The following is a 23,711-nucleotide window of genomic DNA, read 5'->3' on the forward strand; positions in this document are numbered from 1 at the left end:
TTCGTTATTGTTAGCACGACTAACGTTTGTTTCAAAAGAGAGTTTCATGTGCAACATGAATCTGCAAATTTCTGTAGTGATTTGAGACTACAAATACAAAACTGTGGAAGCCCAAGATAGGTATGCTAGAAAACCAGAGGCTGTCAGCAAACCACAAATGCATATTGTGTAACCAAGTATGGAAACCAATGAGTTCGAACTAGGATAAATGCATACTGTGTAAATTAATAAAATTTATAGATGTATATAAATTAATAGCTCTATAAATGAATAAAATTTCTCAATCCCAACATTATTAATTCCTAAACAACACATATTTCCTTTTACAAAAAAACTGACATAACAGTTAAATATGTTATTTAATGTCATTTGCTACTGTAAAGTAGAATTATCCGACCCCTAAATTATCATCTATGAAAGAATATTAACTAGGGCTACAAGCTTGTACTTGTGCGTGTTTTGTCCAGATAAAACTAAAAGTAATTCGGAGGGTTTATAAGAAGCACATGTGAAAACTAGAGGAACCTAACATCAAAACATAAACCCCAAGAAGTAGTCTAATAAAACACTATATAATAGAGAAAGTCTCATGAATTGTGTGAGTATGAATTAATATAATAAATTATACAATGCTTTATAACTATATATACCAAACTAATTAAATTAATTTTTCTTACATAGATTTTTGTTTTACTATTTATGTAATGTAATCGTTTTACTACATCATCATATATTTCTTCTTAAGACTCGATGGAAATTTTTTATGCATAGTCTTTTTCCTACCATTTCTCGTCTTCTTCACTGGTCTATTCTTCTACTTCTATAGTTCAGACATGCCACCGCACTTGATGTGACTTTGTCCCAGACAACTCCAGAGTTTGACCTCGACGAAGAGCTTGACACATTCTTGTCTTCTAGACGATCAGATATTGTGAGTTTGGGGTATGATAAGCTGAGGAGATTAGCTGTAGAGGTTTAGAGTGTTCTTGGACATGTCTCTAGTCTGGTGGAGAGACTCTTCTTACTCTTTAGCTGGCGAGACCGACGTACTACCGCACTGTCTCTGTTCTTCTGTCTCATCACCGGTGCGGTTCTCGTTCTACTTTGGAGGTTTATGTCTCGATATTTGCCATTATTTATAGGTGTTTCAAGTTCTTGCCACGTTGTATCTGATGAGGCCACCACAATTCAGGCAGCTAGGGCTGTTCTAATTATTTCTTTTGGAGACTTCTATCGAGACATGATGATCTCTTCTGATTGTTTTATCTTTATTACTCTGTTTTTGGTTTGCTTTTGTAATAAAATATTCTGCTTTCTTATTTTAGATTGGGATTTTGCACCACATATATTTCCATATAACTATTTCCTAAACAAACACATATTTTGTTTTTAAAAATAATTGACATAACAGTAAAATATGCTATTAATCAATGTCATTTGCTAAAATAAAGTAGAAATTAATCTGATATATACGAAGGGCTAAAAGCTTGTGCGTATATATTGTCCAGCTAAAACTAAATTCATAGTAATTCGGAGGGTTTATAAGAAGCACATGTTAATTGGCATTATGATCGAGTGGAGTATGTAAAGATTACTTGATATGTTTCTAATAAAAGTGTTTTTAGGTTTAGCGTTTATAGTTATTGTCATAATTTTTGATCAAACTACCATAACTCCACGCAACAATCAAATCCGATCTCAGGTTTTGAATCAAAGAACCGATGGTTGAGTGAAAAAGAGCGACACAGTAGATTTACGAGTTATCCCTACGGCTAGGCCAAAAGATCAAGAAATCCAGTTGTAGTTTGGTTATAACATACACACACGAAGCTCTCACAAAAAGAATTGAGCTCGTGAATAATGGTGAAGTGGTATTGAAGAAGAGCGGAAACAGAGCATTTATCTTCCTAGAGTGTTTCCCTTTATATAACCATCTTTAGATTGTTTTTCTTCTTCTCTACGCTTTACGGCTTACCTGAGCTTAACCACTCGATACTTCTCGGCTATATTGTATTAGATTTAACCGGACCAAGTTGTTTTCTTTTGAATCAAATCCTATTAACAAAACACTTAGTCGGTACCGGAACCAGGAAAATTAAGTATATTTTGAAACATTGGACTTGAATAATAATCCCTGAATAATGGATGAACACATGACGTGTGCCAAACGTTAGGAGTAGGGAGAGATACACACTAGCTAGGCTAGCTATAAAAACTCAAAAAATCAAAAAGGGAAGTTGGAAAAAACAGAGTCACGATTGTTTTCTTGCATAACAAGTAACCACGTCAACGCAACTAATGAAACCTAAATACACACTTAGCAATCAGAAGAGCCAGTTAATGTCTCCAGGTTTTGGATTGAATCCTTCACACATCTTATAATATCCTTTTCTATGAAAGAAAGGAACCTCAAGAAAGGATGAAAGTTTTTCAGCAACAAAAGGATGGTCCAAGAGCTTATCCACGGTGGGCCTATCTGTAGGTCGCCACGTACGGCACTGCCTCCAGAAGTCTTGTGCAGCTGGAGAGAGATACCCTTCTATTCTCCACGCGATACAGTTTCCCATCTCATGAGGGACACCCCCAAACATCTTAAGAACCGTACGCCCTAGCGACCATATATCACGGGCCGGTCCGACCAATAAGTCCGGCCCAGAAAACCTATACCGTTCAGCGGTGGCCTCAGGCGGCATGTACTCGAGGGTTCCAGGAAACGATAGGCTAGAGTCCATAGTAGGCTCTTTGCCTTTGGATAAGCCTAAACCAGTAAGCTTGAGATCCCATGGCTCTCCAGGAGTGTTGGAAGGGAAGACAAACACATTGGAGGGTTTGAGGTCGCAATGAACGTAACCTTCCGAGTGAAGAGCCTTGAGTCCTTGTAGGATCATACGAGTGGCACGTCTGACACTATATTCAGGCAATCTCCCTCCGGCATCAGAGATCATCTTGTCGAGATTGCCTAAGGACGCATACTCCATGTAGATGTAACACAAAGTCGCGCTTTTGGTGTTACACTCGAAGTGAAGATGAGGGCACGAAGCTTGGACGATGAAGGGATTGGTGTGGAAGTGAAGCATGGCCTTAAGCTCCCTCTCGAGATTGTCGGAATGTTTGAGCGTACTTGTCTTCTTCATGTAAGATTTCTCCAAGTTTGAATCATTCTTGTTGTTGGACACAGAGCCGTAGATACCTTTGTCAAGAACAGAGACTATCTTCAATGAAGACTCAGTCAGATCTCCAATAACCTTCCCCTCCATAATAATAATAATCTCTTTCTTTAGGTTTTCGTTTCTTTTGGTTTAACTAATTATAAATAGGGAAACTGCTGCTTCATGGACGAATATATTAACAAATCTAATTATGAATATTTAGTTATTAAGTAAAAGTAAAATTAACATTCTAGCTACAAACGGAGAGATTTTGTTTTCCCATTCTCTTAACATTTATCAAAAGAAATAGAAGATAAAAAACAGTTACTAATATTTGAATAAACGACCAAACGATACTTGAAGAACAGAGACCGGCAAGAAGTGTGTGATTCGCACTTTTATAAAGAAGGTCTGGCTATTGGCTAAGATGTAAATTGATTCGCGTAAGAATAATATCAACGGTCAAGATTTAAAATCTAGGGATAGTACCAACTTTGACTGGGTTAGACAATCCAGCTGGCATTTACTATTAACCCTGTCAAAGAGTCTCACCCGTGTCAAATTGTCATTCGTTGATTAAACAGAAGAAATCTAATCATAAATCGGAGAAACGGCAGTAAATAGAGAATCAGCCAAACCAAGCAATGATATGAACGGGCAAGATTAAAACCTGACTGGCGTTGTTGCTAATTGCCTAACAATGATTCTTGGCTTCGGTTCAACATTAAAAAACTGAAAATTTGTTCAAATTTTACCTTGTTGATTGTGAAATTGGATTTCTAGGTTTCGATCGAATAAACTATTTTACTTTATCTCGCAGGCACACCCTTATTTCACGAATCATCAAATGGCATTATCAAAACATCAAAACATAAGAAGAAATGGCACCAAATCATTAAATCGTCGGAACTCGGAAGATACAAAGACATTTACCCATCGTACGTACATTTGTGGTTAATGATGTAGTTAAGCACCTTGTCTGAATTCCATGATTCATACTATCATTAGTAAAATACAAAAAAAAAAGATTGTAAGAAGAACCATTATTCATTAACTAGATTATAATATCTATATTCCAACACAACCATCGATGATGATGATTCATGAACAAGAAGAGATGCCGTTAAAACATTCAATCATTAGAAGATCTAAAGAAATTAATCATAACACCTTCCATGAATTCCATCATTCATATTATCATTAGTACATATGCAAACATGCACGATTTAATTTATGATAACTTATTATCAATATGCATTATTCATTATTCATAACAATATCAAATTAAAAATACAACCACATGTAGATGATAAATCATGTAGAAACATAACCAAGTATCTCGAATTCCATGAGATTAAGTGACAATTGAAGAAATCCGGTTTCCTCAGGACCAGAGAGCTCAACTTCACGGTAAAAATCAACACCTTTAACCGTTGGCAACAATGTGACTCCCCTCCCAACGAAATAGGTGCCAATTGAATTCGTTTTGAAAACATCTACATATAAAGATTGGGCTGGAAAATTCTTATCTTGAAAAATTTGTAGCTCTTCATCGAACTCGGGATCTCCTTCGGTTGGTACAACCTTTGTTTCATATTTTTCGTTTTCATTTGTCCATGCTTCAACCTTGTATTGATATGGGCGACCATTGGTGACTCCGATTGTACCAATGATTGTCACAAGTAGCTTCACATCTTCATCTGTGATTATTATTTTTTTCCCTCGCATTTTTCTTCTTTTCAAATAAGAAATTTGAGTAGAATAATATTTGTGATTGATGTATCAACTTATATACACCTCAGTATTTTATTTTGTGTTTTTTTTTTCTCTCACTAATTCACGAAATTCGACATTTTTCCATATATATGTATGTTAAAATGCACGTGTTTGCACGTGTTTCATGTCGTAATTCTTTATTTATAAACGAGAAAAACGGATGCTAAATAATGAGTAATAAATGTTGTTTGAATAGAAATGTAGAATTTTTCTGAATACCATTTCAAATAATAGAAACCATTGAATAAAGAAACCAAATTATTTTTTTCAAAAATATTATATTTAGAGATTTATTTCTATATGATATCTATTTTGGTCATAGTTCTTAATATGATATTTGACTACTATTAAAAAACCTAACCCAACATACCCAAAACTATTTAAAAATGCATTAAATGCCGTTGAACAAAATTTAAAATCTTATGGTTTGAAAGTTGAAACTAGTAAGATAGCTATAAAAATGGAAATAACTTAGGAAAATGGATGTGGTCGAATAAAAAACAGCTGTGAAAATGCATGCAATTTTTATTTAGGAAATTATATTTTAAGAAAAGAAAAGAAAATGCCTAAAATACTCTTCGACTGATACGACTTTTTCTTACTGGAGCTTATGCATAGTCCGAACATACATTTTGATGCTAATTGATTTCCTATTGGAAAACATGTTGCTAATTCAAATATATTTTTCGACTGATATGTGAATTCATACAGTGAATATACAATTGTACGTGGAAGCAATCGCTATGGTATATATCTTTTGAAAGATGGTAAGATTCCGATATCGTTGCATGTATAGTAGTTAAAAGTAAGAATGATTGTGTAGTGGAAGTGGTTAGCAGTTAACTAGAACATATTGTAAGCAATCAACTAGAACATAAATATATAACCCTTTAACAAAAAATATTTATCTAGAACATATTCCATGGTTAACATTAAGATATTTTTCATATCTTTTCTAATTCTCTTTAGTCTTAAGTTCAAAATGTGAGAACCATTAATTACGAAAACAAAAAAAAGATGAATCAGTCTTTTACGAAAAACACCCACGTTTTGGTTTAGTCCGGTTTGGTTGAATTCGCACAGACTTATTTTCAATTGGGTCCCCAATGCTACGGTTTTGCCACTGGAGATTTCCGCCGTCCCTCGCCGTCGCTAGAATGCTCTCATCGCCACCACCGCTTCACTCACACTCTCCATTCTCCGGTGGCGTCGGTAATTCGAGCTCAATCGGTGGAAACTCCAAACCCGAGTTACTATTCCCTCAATCCCAACCCCAGAATCTCTCTTCCTCCCCTTCTTCCTCTCTGAAATCCACGGTTGCTTGTTCGAACGCCGGAGCTATACGGAGAAGCATGACTACTGTTTCTCAGTCATTCTCAGATAGAACAGAGTCTAGCGATTCGGATTTAGGCTCGCTCGTTGTGGTTTCATTCTACAAATTCGCTGACTTTCCTGACCATGCTGATTTCAGGAAGCCCTTGAAGGATCTCTGCGAAGAATTGGTATGCCGTTTCTTCTATCTCAATCAGAATTGTAGATGTTTTAGTGTCTGTCTGATACGAAAGGTTAAGTCTTTACTTAAGAGTGTTTGTATTGAGCATGAAAATTTGGTTTAGATTATGAGGCAGTAATATTAATTGGATTGTTTTGTTTCATCAGCGTGTTTCAGGTGGAATCATTCTTGCACCAGAAGGGATCAATGGAAGTATCTGTGGGATTCGTGAATCAGTGGAGAGAGTGTTGGCATTTATACAGAGTGATATCCGATTGAATGGTTTGAGGCAAGTGGAGACACCTGTGAGTCCTGAACAAGAAGCAATCCACCATGGACATAGCAGTAGCTCTCCTCTTGCAGCTGGTGAAGATGCTCCCTTTAGATGGGATCACGTTAGGGTCAAACTCAAGAAAGAGGTACACTTTAGTCTTTGAAGTTGAGACTGGAGGAGTTTTGTGGATTGTCAAGAGCTGTTTTCTTTTTGTTATGTCTGTGCAGATTGTTACGCTTGGAATGCCTAGTGTCTCGCCAATTGAAAGAGTTGGAACATATGTGAGCCCCGAAGAATGGAACGAACTGATCAGTGATCCAGAAACTGTGAGTCCTCTTTTTACTATCTTGTAGCAAGTTTAGTCAAGAATTCAAGAATAAAGACTTGATAGCTCTCTCTTGTTTAAATGTTCTGGTCGGTAGATCTGAAATTGTCAAAGTGCTTTTGTATTTCAGGTAGTGATCGATGTGCGTAATACCTATGAGACTAGAATTGGGAAGTTTAAAGGAGCTGTGGATCCATGTACCACAGCTTTCAGAAATTTCCCAACTTGGGTGGAGAATCAATTTGCATTGAAGCAAGAAGGCAATGAAACGCAAGCAAATGTGGAGCAAGAAGAATGTTCTGAAACCACTGAAAAACCGAAGACGCTGCCACGAATTGCTATGTATTGCACTGGAGGAATCAGGTGTGAGAAAGCTTCAAGCTTTCTTCTTAGCCAAGGTTTCGAAGAGGTAAACTAATACAACATCTAACCATTGAACTGTTGGTTTCAAAGGTACTTAAAGATCAAAGCATTTTTGTTATCAGGTGTATCATCTGAAAGGTGGGATATTAAAGTACCTTGAAGAAGTCCCTAAAACAGAGAGCTTGTGGGAAGGCGAATGCTTTGTGTTCGACAAGCGTGTATCTGTGGAACATGGTCTAGCTCAAGGAACACATAAACTCTGCTATGGATGCAAACAACCTATAAGTGATGAAGACATGGAAGCCCCAGAGTATGAGTATGGAGTTTCTTGTCCTTACTGTTACTCCAAAAAATCCGAAGAGGAGAAAGAAAGGGCAAGAGCGAGGCAGACACAGTTTGAGGAATGGGGTGTAATTGGTGGTCCGGACAAAGGTCGTCGACCCGTCACTAAACCAGATAGTCCAAGGAAGAAGAGCAATGCAAAGCTTGGTTCTTCAATATAGAATGATGATGTTTTGATAGTTGTTTTATTCTTCTTCTTGAAATCAAATGCTGCATTGTTACATTAAAGAGTTTAAACGCTAATCATCAAGGCAATGATCGGAAAAAATAGTAGAAACAGCACGTTGTTCAAGTGTTAATAAGTGTAACGGCATGAAGTGTAAAAGTGACGTTTGACTAGGTCTAGAATTCCTTTTTAATGTCAAAAATTCCCCAAAATTGATTATCGTCATTTCGTTAAGGATCTTTGTGGGGTTTGATCGAATTTGATAGCGAAGGAGAGAGAGAGAGATCGAAGCAGTGATGGCAGGAACATCTGGATTGCTCAACGCCGTGAAGCCAAAGATCCAAACGATTGATATTCAGGCCGCCGCTGGATGGGGAATCGCCGCCGCAGCTGGTGCCATCTGGGTCGTCCAAGTAAGCCATCTCGATCTCTTGTTTTCCGGCCGTAGATTGGTTTTTGTGGATTATGTTCATGATCTGAGATCTCTATCACTAGCTAATGTTATGTTCTCTGGTGAAATTGTTGGCTTTATTTGGTTGAAAGATGAAAAATTCATAATTGATCTCATTAGATTATCTCTAAAGGTGGTTCCTTTTATGAGCATCGTTGCATATATATACATATAATTGCATTTCATGAAAGGCTTGATTCGATTTGGTGTTAGTCTATTCTTGAATTGGTGATCAAAGCTTCTTCATTTCGTTTTCCATGTACACTTGATTTCAGTTTCATTCTGATTTAGTCTTTTACTTAAAATGCTTTGCTTCTAGTATCTCTACATATAATCTTTAGCTTCGATTGATCTGATCCTGCTTCACACCATCACATCTTAAGGATTATAGAATTGCACTTACTTCAAACTGATACATGAGTTTGTTTCTTCATGAATTACTTTCATACATCCATTCTCTGACAGACACTATTTGCTCTATCTTTGGTTTGGTGTTATGAAGAGATTAGGCTCCTTAAGCTGCTAGTGACCCTATTTTACTAAGCTTCTTTTCAAACTCATAATGTATTTTGTATCTGATACATTCTTTATCATCACAGCCATTTGGTTGGATAAAGAAGACATTCATTGACCCACCTCCAACTGAAGAGAAGTGAGAAATCACCAAGATTCAAGACAAAGTGAAGAGTTTTCCAGTTTCTAAGTTTGTTATCGCCTCTTTGGCGTGGAGCTGAATAAATTTTGGTTCTTTTCTGGGGTTTTGTGTTTTCATTTCTTCAATGTAGTAGACTGATTTGTCTTCTCAAATGTTATAACACAAGAAAAGCACATTCTCCAAGTTATTTGAAAAGATAACCCATTTTACATTTATCAGGTGTTCTTATTTCCATATGAAAGTATATGAGATCATGGACCATAAGAGTGTTGTGATGATCGAGATTGCTGAGCTTAAGAGTAGATTATTTGGATATAGAAGACCTAACAAAGTAATGTCTGTTGCAATACAATGAATAAATAAAATATCTTATTCTTTGCCTAACCTACAAAATGAATGTAGACGACACAAAAGAGAGTCTTTTTTTTTTGGACTGCTTCTCTCTTCACCATCTTATGTACATACAACAAGACGCTCCAACAAACATTTGGCTGGAACCAATCTCTCTGCAACCTTTTTCATAGTTATGATGCGTTTGTAGCTGATGAGGATGCAGTGCTTTCCTTTATTCTCCTCTCGGCTGCTAATGCTGCAGCGACTGAGGGTGGTAGATCTCTCAGATTCTCCTGTCTCTCTCCCGGGTTTTCTTCCATCTCTGCTGTTTCTGCTGCTGGTGAAGCAAATAGAGATTCGAGATCTCTTAGTGTCAAGAACTGTTGATCTTGATTCTTTGTATTCCTGCTGCTAAATGAACTTAAGTTTGTATTCTTATTCCTGTTCAGTTTGTAGATGCTCTCTTCCACCGTCCCCGTTACCTGGTTCCCCAGAAAAAGAGAGGTCAAGATCAAAGTAAATCACATAAGGCAAGATCTTGAAGCTGTATAAGACCAAGGTGGCAAACAAAGCAGATACACGAACCAGAAACCGATGAACTAGAGTAGGTTTCTCTTGTCCAATCCGGTGAACACGCCCAACAGCTTGCGCTTCCGCAGCTGGATTTAGAAGCGGCTCCACCAGAATAACATGCTGTGCTTCTAGAAGATTAAGACCGTTGGCACCATGCTGCACCAAAAGCAATAACACTTGAATCGGATTTTCCTCTTTTTGATTTGTCTTTTGGGTTTCTTTCTCAGATCCCTTGAATTTGCTAATGGCTGTCTGTGATTTCCTGCATTTCCATGGAATTCTGTTACATATATCCCTTAGGTTACATATGTGACACTTTTAATAGATTGCCCATTAAAGTTCTCGCTACATTACCTGCCTCCTTTCATCCGGATGCAGGTGATGCTATTGGCAGCGAAGGCATGTTGCAATACATCAAGAACGTCGTTCCAACTGGAGAAGACAAGAACCTTTGCTTGTGGGTCACTTGACTTGATCCATAAGATTCTTCTAGTAACAGCTTCGATCTACCCCCAGAACAATAGATGAGAAAAAGAAGTACTTCTTGTGCACTAATCTTTGAAGCAAGGAGACTAACCTTTGTTCCATATGAACCTTGAACCACCAATGATGCTTCATTGTCTTTGTGATCTTGATCTGACGAAGAACTGTTTCGTCTGTCATCAGCATATGCAATATTTCTAACATCTGTGTGCTGCCTGCATATTGGACACATCACCCACTTTTGCAGCGTTTCTTGAACTGATTTGCGCTCAGTCATAGCAAAAAAGCCTGTGTGAACAAACACAAAGTAGCATATATGGTTAACATTCTGAAGCTTGGTTCAAGAAGATTATAGTAGATTAATGAAACAGAAAGAAAAATGCTTATGATTCGAAGCTGAAAAACAAACAATCAAAAGGTCAAAGTAATTACAGTTGCAGCAAGTGGAATGCCCGCACTGGAAAACCATCTTCTGATTCCGTAGAATTTCTTGACAAATCGGGCATGCTTCATCTCGCTTAAGCAGGTTTTCTCCTTCCTGTTCAACAGGATCTGAAGCCTCAAGTGTTTCGTGAATTGGTGAGGAAAGATCTGGACTCTCGGATTCTTGTTTCTGTTTGGATTTGATCAAACCCTGAAACGGAATTTTTTTTTAATAAATATTGGATACAAAATCAAAGAAAGAGAGGAAAAGCAAGCAAATATTTTCAAGTGATCCAAAGTCTCAAACCCACAAAAAGGAACCTAACCACAAAAACATAACTAAAGCTTCTTGTGAATATGAATTTGAAATGGTTCTGGAGCTGGAATTGCAAAACAAATGTGATCAAGTGTAACTATCTACGTAAACTTCTAAATAGTAACACAGATGTAAATGATAAAAATAGGAGGTCAGGCTAATAACAACACTAAGGTTTCAGATTTACCTTCAAATAACGAAGTTTCCCTTTGATACTAAGCACCGAGGATTGAGCCATAAATTTATCATTTGTGTTCAGCACACTAGCAACATCTAACTCATCCCGGCTCAAAGCATAGATAGATGTGTCATCTTCAGATTCCTTAAGCTGTAGTCTCATTGTTGACATGTTAATCTCATCATAGGCACGTAGGAGTTGAGCTTGAGCCCTAGCCAAGGCCCTTGCATGTGCATATTCCTTTCGCATCACCTTAGTTAGATAAGCAAAATTGGAAATGTCAGATCTTGTTAAAATGAAGGATTAGTTTTCCCTTTCTCAATGTAAGCAACGGGATCTCTCGGGTAATACCTCAAGGGTATGCAAATGTTTTGTGGCTGCCAATTTGCTTTCCCTATCTAAATGAGTTTTGCAATGGTTTCTTATCACTCCAAGAACTATTTCCGTCTCAGATGGAGATTTTGAAACCTATGATAAGACAATAAAAGGGATACTTATCAGACTCAGACGATTATAACAAAATCATATTATTTGACATTTCAAAAGGTTTTAAACAAAAGAGGAGGAATTAGAAAACGTCATATCAACAAAGTTAATAAACATAAATGTGGTTATGCTTTATTGTCGGTAATGAATTCAAAGACTTATTGGAGTAATATCAAATCCAAACTAGATCAAGTAACTTACAACCACGGTGTCACCAGCATTTCTTTTGGTTGGCTCCTCATCATCACCACGTGGTGCATTTAGATCCTTGCTTCTTGATGACAAACCAATAAAGAAAAGATTAAGAGCATCTCTCTTCTTCTGCAAATGTACCGTCTCTTCAGCAGCTGCAATTTCCATTACTCCCCTGCGAGATTTGTTAAGACGGAAAAGCCTAGCCTCATATTCCTGGAATGATTTTTTAATACATGATGATGGTACAGCTAATATTAATATCGATTAAAGTTCATATAAGTGCAGAAGCAAAAAAGAGCAAACCTGGAATAATTCATCTAGCTCGCAATGAATACACGTGGGGCCATCATCCTTCTTCTTGCAATACTTGCAGTTGCTAATACGCTCAATATCCTCCAATTTTGGTTTCTCCATAGTCTGGTCAATTTCTAGAATCCTATCTATCACTTTCTTTCTAGAGCTCTCCAGCATATCCATACAAGTTTGCAGATGAAGTTTCATGCCATGTATAGTTCTAAAGCTGGAATAAGGAATTTTCAAGTTAGTTCTTAATGTACTCAAGTTATGTGCTCCTAGAAAACTGTCTGCTTACAAATCAGGAAACCTCCGAGATTAAATTGAATATAACGATCTATTGCTAAGACATTCACTACATATGATACTGAAATTATAGGGTAATCAATCTAGTCTTATAATGAAGCTAACCAGTCTCTCAGGTCAATTATTCTAATAACTTTGCAGACATATGTGAATTAATTCGTCACATGTAGAAAATATGCCCCATAATAACAATCAACAGACGAATTTGTGACTAAAAGCTGAAAAAGTACTCTCGCAAGAACAAAGCTCATGAAACTGCATATATTTAAGCACTAACCGAGAACTCGCTCTGGAGGAGCTTGAATTGTTTAAGCTTCCATGGAGGATCTCTTCAATCTTCCTGGTCAACTCGCTAGAGAAGTCTTTATTCTGTTCAGTAAGTTGCAGGGCATCCAACCACCAAACTGAACGTTGTTTCCCCATATTGCTCAACGACTCGGAAACCTTGAAAGTTTTTCGACCATTTAGCATTGTGTCACAGAGAGAGAGATCCAGGAAAATAAGTGGTGGCTCAATATTTAACGTGCCTGATCTTGAAACTTAATTTAAACGAATTATACTTACACTTAGGCTAAGGTTACAAGTAGCTTTTTGAGATTAAAAAAAAAAAAGATATAAATATTTTTGTGGAAAATACCTGATTGTATGATTTTTTGAATTCCTGCTGTGCTGCAGATAGCTTTGAGTTGAATGCGGATAAATACTTAACTTTCATTGTGTCACAAACTATATTCAGAGTTTTGCATTCTTCATGATACTCTCCATCCTTCTTTAAACCACTGTCTGGAGAATCATGAGTTAAACTCTCGAGCTCATTGATCCTTTGCCTTTTTGATGCACGGTGATGATCGTCATCCTGTACATCTATTTTAATTTCAGGCCTTCCTGATGCAGAAAGTTTTACGCCGTAGCTTTTGGCCATTGGTAGTATCTCAGCTAAATTGTGAAGAATGTGAATATTTAACAATGGATCAAGACGAAAATCCTCGGCGTGTTCTTCAGTTATACTTAATGCTTCCTTGTATAAGGACACAGCTTCAGAAAATTCTTGCTTAAGCATGGCAATAGCAGCAATCCCATTTAATGCAACAATTAACACTCTAAGAGCTTCTTCTCCCTCTTTCTGGGTCTTTTTCACAAGGACCTAAGAAAAACTTCAATTAGCACAATTAACTAACGGAGATCAAAACGCTAAATCTTGCAAACTCACCATTAGAATTTCTTCCATGGTCATTGGAGTTTGTTGCAATGAACGTAAACCTGAACTTCCTACTTGAGGGTGGCAGCAAGCTTGGCGCAATTTCAAGAGCGAGTTCAACAGTTTTGCAGCTTCGGCATGAGTGATTAAAGGATTATCAGAAGAAGTATGACCTGTAGATTATCACAAGTGGGATAAAAAATTTAGCAGCCAGCACAGAAGGAAGCGTCAAAGTTCCGAGAGTGAACTTTTTGTAAGGACAAATGTGGAAAGTGCAGAAGACACTATTTGCACCCCCATGGTACCTCTTTTGAGAATATCACGTTTCAAAGTTTCTATAACTTCACGAGCATAACTCACACAAGTTTCATGCTGTCTACTGTAGAAGTGTTCTTCAATTGCAGAAAATTTGAGCCATGAGACGCATTCCTCTTGAGGTGGAAGTTGCAACTCATCAGCCACATGGACTTTTGAAGAACGCCACATAACTTGTTTGAAAAACTTATGCGTGAATTCCATGGCCTTTGTGTCTCGCCTCTGTACAAATCAAGAAGGTTGTTAGACAATAAAACTATAAAGGTAAGAAAATGTTTTTTTTTTCTTCTCGACCTCATATGGGTCTCTTATAACTTCAATCCACCATCTTGAAACATCGAAAGGATTTGCTTTAAGAAACTTCAATAGTCCAAATAAGTCATCAAGTTTGCGTTGTATAGGAGTTCCAGTGATACACCAACGGTGTTTGGTGTATAATCTCAACGCCATCTCTGTTGCAGCAGCTGCATTGCTCTCCACCATCTGGGCCTCATCCAAACAAATCCTCCACCAAAATATTCTGGTGAGTGGAGTCGGAATAACAGGGTACCTATCACAATACAACATCTTTTCTCAATCTTTCCGAAAGCTATTCAATTGCATGAAACCAGGAGATAAAAAACAATCCTGTCAGATTAAATTTAGTGTTGTTCAGTATGGCTCGTCTGAGTACATGAGTTTGGAACTAATCCATATTGGCAAATTCTAAGAAATGTTTTAATAATTCATCTTCTTTAATATATCATGTATGACAAAAGTTCATCATGTAATGAAAAATGCGAGGTATAAGAATCCTAAATATCACTAGTCACACCTTTTCTGGAATCTAAGACAATGCCGGTCACCATCATGCCTGTCGAAGTCATGTGTCAAGTCCTCTTTAAGGACATCATATGTAGTTAAAACAATGTCAGCATTGAGGAGTTCAGTGATGTCAATCATAGGTTCTTCAGAAAGTGAGGCGTTCCTCACACCTTCATAGATACATGTTACGAGAGATCCCAAGCGTGTATGGCTACAACATGACAAATGAAAGAAGGAAAGAGGACTAACATTACATGATGCGGAGATAAACGAAAAATTACGTCTAGTGAAAGTCATCTTGTTAAGTGTTCCTCCAGTCAAAACATAACAGAAGGGAGAAAAAGGTAGAGAAGAATCTGATACCGTGTAATCTCGGAATGCCATTGCGGTAATATAGGAGCTGGACAGACAATAAGAGTGGCACCCGTAGAGATGGGAGAGGCAGTGACTTGTAGAAGTTCAGAGCACATTTGGCAAATATATTCACCTTCTCTGTCAATAATTTCCGTTGCATCCTTTTTGCTCTTCTTTTGAGATACTTTTTCATCAACATGTTGACTAGCTTTCTTACCTTTCCCTTTAGGTGAATAACCTACACAATCGGCATGCTGCCAAGCATCACAAAGGTCACACTGTACCCAAACTCCTTTGTATTTGCGACTTTCACTGACAGCTCCACATATGCACTCAACACGTTCTCTTTTCAATCTTCTCAAGCCAGCGTTCAAATCATCAGTAAATGATGAACCATTAGACACAGAAATTTCATCCTCCGCTGGTTTTCGATGAGAAAAGATGCAAGCAAGTAGTTCAACCGTTTTTCCCAATCCCATTTCATCTGCAGCATCCGTACTTTACCCCATTAAGAGTGGAATGCATGAAAAATATTAGAGGTAGACAAAGCCATATAGACCATCTAGCATTTAAGAAGACTTAAAACATATGTTTCGGAAAATATTCTTAGTGAAAGCAAGTCAAAACAAAATTATCTTTGTAAATAATTTTCTGATTATATAGTACATGGAGGCAAATTGAAGCCGCAAACTGTTCATACCAGCAAGGATACCGCCCTGAATTCGAGGTGAAAAATACTCTGGTGCCAATGAGATATTCCCACTAAAAACAACCAAAACATGACAAATGGACCAGATCAAATTAAGTTCTTCAGTAAATGGTCAAACTTTTTTACTGAGAAGAATTTACACTATTTGTTATACGTTGAGAGGAGGAGCTTATAGTTCAAAATAAAACAAAAAGGACTACTTAGATTATTTTCTACTAACCTGAATGGGTTAAAGAACATTTTTGTAGCAGAGTCAAGGAATCCCACGGAGATAGACAAAGGTGAAATGAATTGGTTGTCTTCCTTGTCTCCCACCGTTATTGGATCGCCTCTCTCTCGCTGAACCATCCAATAAGCTGCCCGTCGTTGGTACGGCCTAAGTTCTGGGAGCAAATCAGTTATATCATCTCCAAGCATCGTATTCGTCCTGAATCGACAATGTGCTAATAAGTTGGAAAGATAAATTCAGATATTAATGCACACAAAGACAAACAAAAAAAGTTGTTCACTCACTTTGATGGCTTTATGGCTTCATAAAAAGCAGCAGCATCAAACCCAGACTGCTTACTAGAGTCCAAAGTTTCAGCTTCCGACGCAACTGATGACTCAATATCCTTCACGTTGAATCTTGTCCCATACCTAGCCTCTGATGTCATTACCTCTGGCCTCAACCAGGACATGACATGAATCATACTCTTTTTCCAAATCTGCCTTGTATTCTCAAGAAGAGAATCACAAGAATCAAAAGCCTGCTGAAGCATCTCAACTCTAACTCTAGGAGACAACAAGCCCTGATTACCCGGCATCAGCCTTAAAGTCAAGAACTTTATACTTGCCAAATGAGCAAGACCCGAAACCCCTTCCCCTGGACCGTCAAAACTTGCAGACCAAATCACTGATCCAGCCTCATCATCAGACACTTTATTATCAACCAATTCCAAAGTTATATCACTGGAAGACAATACCGGCCAGTGACCAAGCTTAATCCGATCAACAAAATTGGTCACATTGCAAAGCCGAAACCGTAACGAGCAATCCAGATCATGATCAACCTCAATAGGTGTTGTGACTGTACTACTACTTCCTACACGTTCTCTTAAACTAAAATTCGTTAGAACAACTTCAGCTATATCAAAGTGCTGCTGCTGCTCAGAAATACGACTACTTGAACATATGTTCACATAGTACGGCTTATCGATATCTTCAACATTCTTTTCCCCCGAACCCTCAGCTTCGTCGCCAGGTAAATCCTTTCTATCGGATTCAGAACCAGTTTGAGTGATCAAACCCACTGAACGCTGTGGCTTGGATTGTTTTCTCCTACCCATCACTACAAAAAGCAAAAATAGAAACTTCATTACTGAGAATTCATAAATAAGATACAAAACCCAAAACACACACAAACAAGCTATGACCTTTATGCAATTTCATAGCTTAAAACCAAAAAACTTTATGCAACTTCAAAATAGTTCCTGAACCAGTGTTATATAATTCATACGAAAACAAACTCAGATTACGATATAAGAAACAAAATTCCGAACCTGTGAAGTGAAAGAGAATTCGATCAAATATTCAGGAATTTTCGAATCGACGGAGATGGTGAAGGAGTGGAATTCAAAGCGCCGGAGAAGATTCATAGACCGCCGCGTGATAATAACGAATTGCCGGTTTATCTGCCAATTCGTTTGCACCGACGTGGCTTGTGAATGACAATAATACCCTCAGCCTATAAATATAAATAACGAAATTACCCCCGTTGAACAAAACAACTCGATTTTAGTTTACTGTGTATTTTTGCGAAGCTTCTCTTCTCTATTGGAACTTAAGCGATTCCAGTAAAACGGCACACAACTGCAAAACCCTAATCTCAATTTCTGTGGATTTTGCTCTTTTGTGTTGTGAAAGTTTCGGATATTTGGAATTTGAGTAGAAGAGATGAACAGAGGAAGAAGGAATCTGAAACAAGCGGCGTCAGAGCAGGATTTCACGCTTGAGGAATGTCAGAGCATTGCCCAAGTCGTCTCTCTCAGAGGTTCCAATCAAATTGAGGTAAAGAGGAACGCTTTTTATACAGTCTCGCCAATTCGTTGCGTGTTTTCTTCGGTGCTTAGTTTGTATGTACGAACTAACTAAAGTTTGGATTTTTACGTCCCTTTCATGTTATTATAGCTTTATGACAACGAGAGTGTTCTGAGTAATTTGTTATTAACTGCTGTTGTTGTTTCTTTGAAGATAATGGATGCAAAAGGAGAGAACTCATTAGCTTTGTTTCCAGCTAAGTTTCGTGAGAGCATGTGGATCAGACGAGGTAATTTTCTTCTTCTTGTAAACACTGTTACTTGTTTCTTCTCTCAGACTTGTTTAAACAGAAGAACGAAATTTATGTTGTTGTTACTTTGATTTGCAGGAAGCTTTGTAGTGATTGACCATACAGGAAAGGAAAAGGCTCAAGAGTCTGGTAGTAAAGTTACATCTATTGTCTGTAAAGTTCTATTCTTTGAGCAAGTCCGTCTCCTTCAAAAGTCCCCGGAATGGTATAGCTTCTTTCTTTTCTTCTGTATGAATGGCTTCTAATTTTGAGTAATGTAGCTCATGTTAGTTTGGACATGGTGAACGCAGGCCGGAAATCTTCAAAGATACTAAACCGATTCCAGCTGATAAAAGCTCACCCATTGAACAGCATGAAGATGACGGTGAAATTGATTCGAGTGATGATGATGATGGCATGCCCCCATTGGAAGCAAACACAAACAGATTGAGACCGTTTGGTGTGCAATGTGATGCAGAAACAGATTCAGGGTCAGATTCCGATTCATAGAACATCCAGTATATTTCTTTTCGCAAACCTCAACTCATTTCTCAATAGAGAGGAATCTATAGTTGCGAGCTATGTCTTTTAGACAGAATGTAACCAACTCAGTGCTGCTGAAAAAGCAGAGTTTTGCTTTGCAATCAATCAATTATTCATCTATGACTTGCTTCTCATTCTCTCCTTGCAATTCTTGATAAGTCTTAATAAGGATTCAGAAGATAATATTGATTGATTGAGATTAACACTACAAGAATGCATCTAAGTTAATAACAAAAATCTCAGTGATACTAACATGATCTGCAAATAACTACTATCAACTGTTTATTTGTTTCTGACATGGAAACTAGAAAAACTGTTAAGACTGTCTGAGAAGGAGAGCTGCAACTGCTGCAGTTTTCTTCTGAAGCTCTGCAGCATCTCCACCTACAAGTTTATCCATTTGCCTCCCATCTTTAAGGAACACTACTGTTGGAGTTGCGTCCACGTTCCATTCATGACTAAACTCCTGTTTTAAACATATTTTAACCCCCAAATCCCTCAGTTTCGAGATCTCATCTTCACAAGAAATCATTCTAAGGAACAGAAGTTTTTTGGTTACTTACAGCGAGCTCTTCCACGTCTATAGTGACAAATATCATTGAGGTGTATGTGGATGCAAGCTCCTGGTATATTGGTGCTATTTTCTTACAAGGTAAACACCACGAAGCCTTGAAATTCACTACGAGCTGTTGTATGTTACAAAGAATCAGATCATGTCTAGCTATTTGCAGAGGAAGAATGCAAAACAACAAATAAAGGCAAATCATATGAGGAAGAGCTTACAATTTTGCCTTGCCTATTAGCTTCAGTGATCTTCTCCTCCCATTTCTCCATTCTACTAACGGGATGGACCTTCCCTTTTATAAAGCAGGACCCTTTCTGACTCCAAGCTTGAGTCTTGTTCCTTCCGCTGCAACAGCATATACATGAACACACCTGTTTAAGAACATTGAACGGTTTTAATAAAACTTTGCTAGTTAGATTCGACCATGATCTCCATGAAACGCGTCAATGAGAGGGTAAAAGTCTTACCTTTCTACAACAAGGAATTCTTGTACAATGATTCCCCATTAACTTTCTACACGACCAAATCCTGGGTTGGATCATTAGCTCTCTGAATCAACAGCACAAACAAAACCATTTTTCTCAATATTAACAATGCTAAACAGATAAGGAGAAATTTACAGATGAATTATAATGATCTCAAATAAAGAACCTAGCTATTTAGGGTTGATAAAAGAAGAAAAATGAGAAAAGATTACCTCTAGATCTTGCCAACTTCAGATTGTTCATGTTCTTGCATCATAATTAGTTTCAGCCTCAAAGCCTAGGAGCAAGAGATAAAGCCGAGATCAAAGATCAAAAGTTTCTGTGAAAAGATTCAAAAACATCAACAAGAAAGATCCAGAGAACGTTCAATTTAAGTAACAAAACATTTTTATTTGTCTTGGGTTCATCATACATGCGATGGGAAATTGGTTTGATGAACCATAACAAATGGCTAATTTTGTAGACCAGAAACTGGTTAAAGACGACATAGAAAATGGTGTGCATTTCTTAAAGCTTACACCAGTTATACTTGGAAGACAAAAGTTAGAAACAAAGAGATACATCTTGTATGAAGAATCAATAATCACAAATTCACAATAGCATCCTCTGATAAACATAGCCAGGGAAATTTATTTCTCGAAAGTTAGCAACAAAAAAAACTGGGTTTTGAAAAAGATTCATGGTGTTGTTTTTATATCCAGTTAAGAAGAAACGTCGTCAAGTTTTCTGGGGAAGAAAATCCGAGTTATGAGCCCTCTTTTTCGAGCTTCTCGATCTCTTCACGGTGCTTTCTTTCAGCTTCTTCAAGTTCTCTTTCAGCGTCTTCTTCCTCTTCGATTCTATCAAGATTATCAAACTCCTTAGTTGCTGCCATGGCTTTCACAACAGGATCTCTTAACACAGAGATTAAACCACCACCAACCCTGTACTCTTCTTCATCGCCAATCAGAAATAGCCGTTGGTCGGGACCAGACGCCATTGGAATATCTACCGCTAAAAGCTTCATGTCATACTGAAGAAACAGACATATGAACATGATAAGTTGACCAAAACTCACAATATAGGGGTTATCAGATGGTATGACAAAATGAAGTAACCTAAGAAACTAGACAGACAAATGTAATGCCGTGTAATGTCAGTATCCACATGTTAATATACAAGCCTTATGTTTAACTGAAACATATTGCGCTACCATCACAGTTTCTACACCGCATATTGACAAACTAATAAGAACAAAGCTATGAAACTGCAATTCATCTTTCCAATTCACCAAAATAGAGAGATCGATCAAAATAGAGAGATCGATTGATGAAAGACTCTCGTGTCACAACCAAATGCCCAATCAACCCCTTAAAATCTACATCCTCATAAACTCAGCCCTCGTGAACTGCACTCTAGCTAACTCACAACAACTCGAATCTACTACATTCAGTCCTAGGCTAGATAAAGTAGACCTATAGCTAAGAGCTGAACTGCTGAACTTCTTCAAAGGTTATCACAACCCTAAAGATTACAACATGAACATGCACAGAAGAAGGTTGGATAAACGAGGAGTGTGGAGTTGAGAAAGTGAAACCTGGCCTTTCTTCTTCTTAACTTCAACGCTAACAAGGCCCTTTCTCTCAGAACCCTGAACAGGGAATAGAAGAAAGCAGCGCTTGCTCCTAATTGTTGGCTTGAATTTTTTAAATGTTATGCCACCGCCTGACATCACATAAGCTCGTAAATCTGATCCTGACAGAGGAGCACCCATAACTTCTAGGATTTCAGCTGCAGTATTGATCTTCCTCATGGTCATTCTATAAACTTTATCGGGATTAATTGTGAACCTTGAGCGGAGGTATAGTCCCTATAATTCGAAAAAAATGCAGCTAGCTGTGAAGGAGTGATTTCTATATGATATAGGACAAGGATAATGTAACAGCAAAAAAACCATATCATATAAGCAGTTTTTTCATTCTATACACAATGTACCTATACTCTAGTCTAGTCGTGGTAAAAACAAACCAATATCATCGCAAGCTCCTGTCTACATCGATTCACTATCTACAGAGAAATTCCTAAATTTCATTTTATTCAGAACAACTACAAGGCACTTAGTTAGGCAAACATTGTGATTCTATCAATGAAACTGCACTAAGAAATCGAGCAACCATCAAGATTAAGCACAAATTATGAGAGATAAGAAAAGAAACAGCGGAACTTACAGAAAATGCTACGATGGCTGAGGAAAGTGCAAGAAACCCATACTTGGCCATGCCCTCTGAGAGGCCAACAAATGTACTAGCAATTCCAAACATAATCCTCCACAGGAAAATACATACAAAAACACCTCCAGCTCCAAACACAACAAGACTATTCTTTTTCCAAAATGCATCAACGTGCAACCCAATAGCCTCACGGTATCTAGCAAAAGTAGAACTAACAGCTTTGACAGGCTTATCAACAACCTTCCTCGCAAAATTCCCATCAATCTTTCGAAATCCAGAGCTCTTATTGGAGACCAATCTAAACGACGATGCAAAACTCACATTCACACGAGGCAAACCCAAAGCTTGCTGCAACTTAGGATTGAGCTTAGGAGAGGACAGAATCTGAGATAACCCCACGTTTGTGGAAGTGGGTTTCGAAGATAAGCTGTGAAAGCTAAACTTAGGCTGAAGCTGAGAAACACCATTGGAGGGAATAGCTGGAGAAGACAAAGCTGATGGGTTTGATCGACCAATGGTGACAGGGTTGACCCGAGTGTAATGCAGCCGAATAAACCCTTGAATTGCTTTAAAATCCGATGGTCTCACCATCTTATATAGCCTTTTAGATCGATCGCACAAAAGCTCGAAGCAAAGATCCTAACTTGGAGTGTCTCGCCTGATTCAAAATTACCTCGACTCGAAAACTGATCAATCAATGGTATTGCGAGTTTTCAAAATGGGGTCGATGAGTCAAAAGATTCGAATCAATCCATTGGAGAACGTCATCATCTTCCCATTTCCGCCGAAGCTCTGTTCGTAGCAGCGATTGGGGATCAATGGTGATCAGTCGAAATGAAGAAAGATCGGGTCGGTCGGGTTGACTGGTCCGGTTCGGTTCGGGTCGGTTTTAGTTGGATACCGAATTATTTATCGGGTCCGTCTTACTTTCTTGAAGGAAGGAACAAAGCACACAACACAAAGGACCCACAAGTGTCTCAGTTCGAAACTCCATGCCCACTCACTATTCTGGTCGGTTCGCAGATGACAGGGGTAAAATTGTCATTATAATTCTATCTCTATACTTTTTTTTTTTTTTTTACATTTAGAAAAAAATCTGATAAAAGAATATTATTGAATTGATTAAGACACTAGTTAAAATAATATGTCATGTGATTGAGATGTATATTATCAAAGGTAGCCTAAAGTTTTTTCTACCAATTCAATAAAATTGGAATTTGGAACAATATAGAGAATACTGTATTAGCAATTTAACATGGTCAAGCTAAAAAAAACACACGCATAAATAGAGAAATATACCAAAAGTATCAAACCATAGAGGCATAGACCAAATCTTATATTATTATATTGAAACTTAAAAAAGAAGAAAAATCTTACATTGTTTTTTATGGCTTAACTTGTGAATAGCTTGATGATAGGATTCACTATAAAAAGAATAACTGATATGGTGTGTATTCGAACATTAGTAAAGGATCTTCAAATCTAAAAGAAATTAACAACTATTGATGACACAACTTGCATTTACACATGATATAATATTTTTTAAAACAAGTTTAGAAGTCAAACTAAATGACTCCATGTACTTTTGAAATCTTTAGTAATTAGTACTTGCGATGTTCATATTATCTTTCGCTTCGCTT

The 23,711-nt window shown here is 37.5% G+C and overlaps 8 protein-coding genes across 8 annotated transcripts; 3 read left to right on the top strand and 5 right to left on the bottom strand.

Moving 5' to 3' along the window:
• Nucleotides 1-2,324: 2,324 nt before the first annotated feature.
• LOC9317803 (mitogen-activated protein kinase kinase kinase 5) lies at nucleotides 2,325-3,275 on the bottom strand. Its single transcript, XM_002881691.2, has one exon. The coding sequence runs from the start codon at nucleotides 3,255-3,257 to the stop codon at nucleotides 2,325-2,327; it is 933 nt and encodes a 310-aa protein (XP_002881737.1). The 5' UTR covers nucleotides 3,258-3,275.
• Nucleotides 3,276-4,463: 1,188 nt separating this feature from the next.
• Nucleotides 4,464-5,433, bottom strand: LOC9317804. Its single transcript, XM_021027103.1, has one exon. It carries the CDS (start codon nucleotides 4,875-4,877, stop codon nucleotides 4,464-4,466), a length of 414 nt encoding a protein of 137 aa, XP_020882762.1. The 5' UTR covers nucleotides 4,878-5,433.
• A 544-nt stretch (nucleotides 5,434-5,977) lies between these two features.
• Nucleotides 5,978-7,998, top strand: LOC9317805 (rhodanese-like domain-containing protein 7). Its single transcript, XM_021029905.1, has 5 exons — nucleotides 5,978-6,427; nucleotides 6,585-6,836; nucleotides 6,919-7,017; nucleotides 7,147-7,425; nucleotides 7,502-7,998. Exons 1-5 carry the CDS (start codon nucleotides 6,032-6,034, stop codon nucleotides 7,880-7,882), a joined length of 1,407 nt encoding a protein of 468 aa, XP_020885564.1. The 5' UTR covers nucleotides 5,978-6,031; the 3' UTR covers nucleotides 7,883-7,998.
• A 68-nt stretch (nucleotides 7,999-8,066) lies between these two features.
• Nucleotides 8,067-9,208, top strand: LOC9315957 (ubiquinol-cytochrome c reductase complex 6.7 kDa protein). The gene is made up of 2 exons (XM_002879844.2): nucleotides 8,067-8,300; nucleotides 8,938-9,208. The coding sequence occupies exons 1-2, from the start codon at nucleotides 8,184-8,186 to the stop codon at nucleotides 8,992-8,994; spliced, it is 174 nt and encodes a 57-aa protein (XP_002879890.1). The 5' UTR covers nucleotides 8,067-8,183; the 3' UTR covers nucleotides 8,995-9,208.
• Nucleotides 9,209-9,281: 73 nt separating this feature from the next.
• Nucleotides 9,282-17,657, bottom strand: LOC9315958 (E3 ubiquitin-protein ligase SHPRH). Its single transcript, XM_021029904.1, has 20 exons — nucleotides 17,502-17,657; nucleotides 16,474-17,290; nucleotides 16,181-16,387; nucleotides 15,952-16,013; nucleotides 15,261-15,735; nucleotides 14,908-15,108; nucleotides 14,388-14,643; nucleotides 14,084-14,315; nucleotides 13,791-13,951; nucleotides 13,218-13,724; nucleotides 12,858-13,024; nucleotides 12,284-12,500; nucleotides 11,987-12,193; nucleotides 11,651-11,767; nucleotides 11,309-11,551; nucleotides 10,815-11,016; nucleotides 10,477-10,670; nucleotides 10,254-10,405; nucleotides 9,912-10,161; nucleotides 9,282-9,808 (listed from the first exon to the last, which is right to left on the bottom strand). The coding sequence occupies exons 2-20, from the start codon at nucleotides 17,286-17,288 to the stop codon at nucleotides 9,518-9,520; spliced, it is 4,956 nt and encodes a 1,651-aa protein (XP_020885563.1). The 5' UTR covers nucleotides 17,289-17,290; nucleotides 17,502-17,657; the 3' UTR covers nucleotides 9,282-9,517.
• Nucleotides 17,658-17,770: 113 nt separating this feature from the next.
• LOC9317806 (probable RNA-binding protein EIF1AD) lies at nucleotides 17,771-18,931 on the top strand. Its single transcript, XM_021029907.1, has 4 exons — nucleotides 17,771-18,009; nucleotides 18,193-18,268; nucleotides 18,368-18,494; nucleotides 18,580-18,931. Exons 1-4 carry the CDS (start codon nucleotides 17,896-17,898, stop codon nucleotides 18,776-18,778), a joined length of 516 nt encoding a protein of 171 aa, XP_020885566.1. The 5' UTR covers nucleotides 17,771-17,895; the 3' UTR covers nucleotides 18,779-18,931.
• A 49-nt stretch (nucleotides 18,932-18,980) lies between these two features.
• Nucleotides 18,981-20,268, bottom strand: LOC9315959 (thioredoxin-like protein CXXS2). The gene is made up of 5 exons (XM_002881694.2): nucleotides 20,074-20,268; nucleotides 19,844-19,925; nucleotides 19,595-19,747; nucleotides 19,375-19,497; nucleotides 18,981-19,277 (listed from the first exon to the last, which is right to left on the bottom strand). Exons 2-5 carry the CDS (start codon nucleotides 19,916-19,918, stop codon nucleotides 19,128-19,130), a joined length of 501 nt encoding a protein of 166 aa, XP_002881740.2. The 5' UTR covers nucleotides 19,919-19,925; nucleotides 20,074-20,268; the 3' UTR covers nucleotides 18,981-19,127.
• A 134-nt stretch (nucleotides 20,269-20,402) lies between these two features.
• On the bottom strand, nucleotides 20,403-23,052 carry LOC9317807. Its single transcript, XM_002881695.2, has 3 exons — nucleotides 22,069-23,052; nucleotides 21,438-21,710; nucleotides 20,403-20,873 (listed from the first exon to the last, which is right to left on the bottom strand). Exons 1-3 carry the CDS (start codon nucleotides 22,660-22,662, stop codon nucleotides 20,607-20,609), a joined length of 1,134 nt encoding a protein of 377 aa, XP_002881741.1. The 5' UTR covers nucleotides 22,663-23,052; the 3' UTR covers nucleotides 20,403-20,606.
• Between the last annotated feature and the right edge of the window lie 659 nt (nucleotides 23,053-23,711).

This window comes from Arabidopsis lyrata, assembly GCF_000004255.2.
Source record: "Arabidopsis lyrata subsp. lyrata unplaced genomic scaffold ARALYscaffold_4, whole genome shotgun sequence".
NCBI classification, from domain to species: Eukaryota; Viridiplantae; Streptophyta; class Magnoliopsida; order Brassicales; family Brassicaceae; genus Arabidopsis; species Arabidopsis lyrata.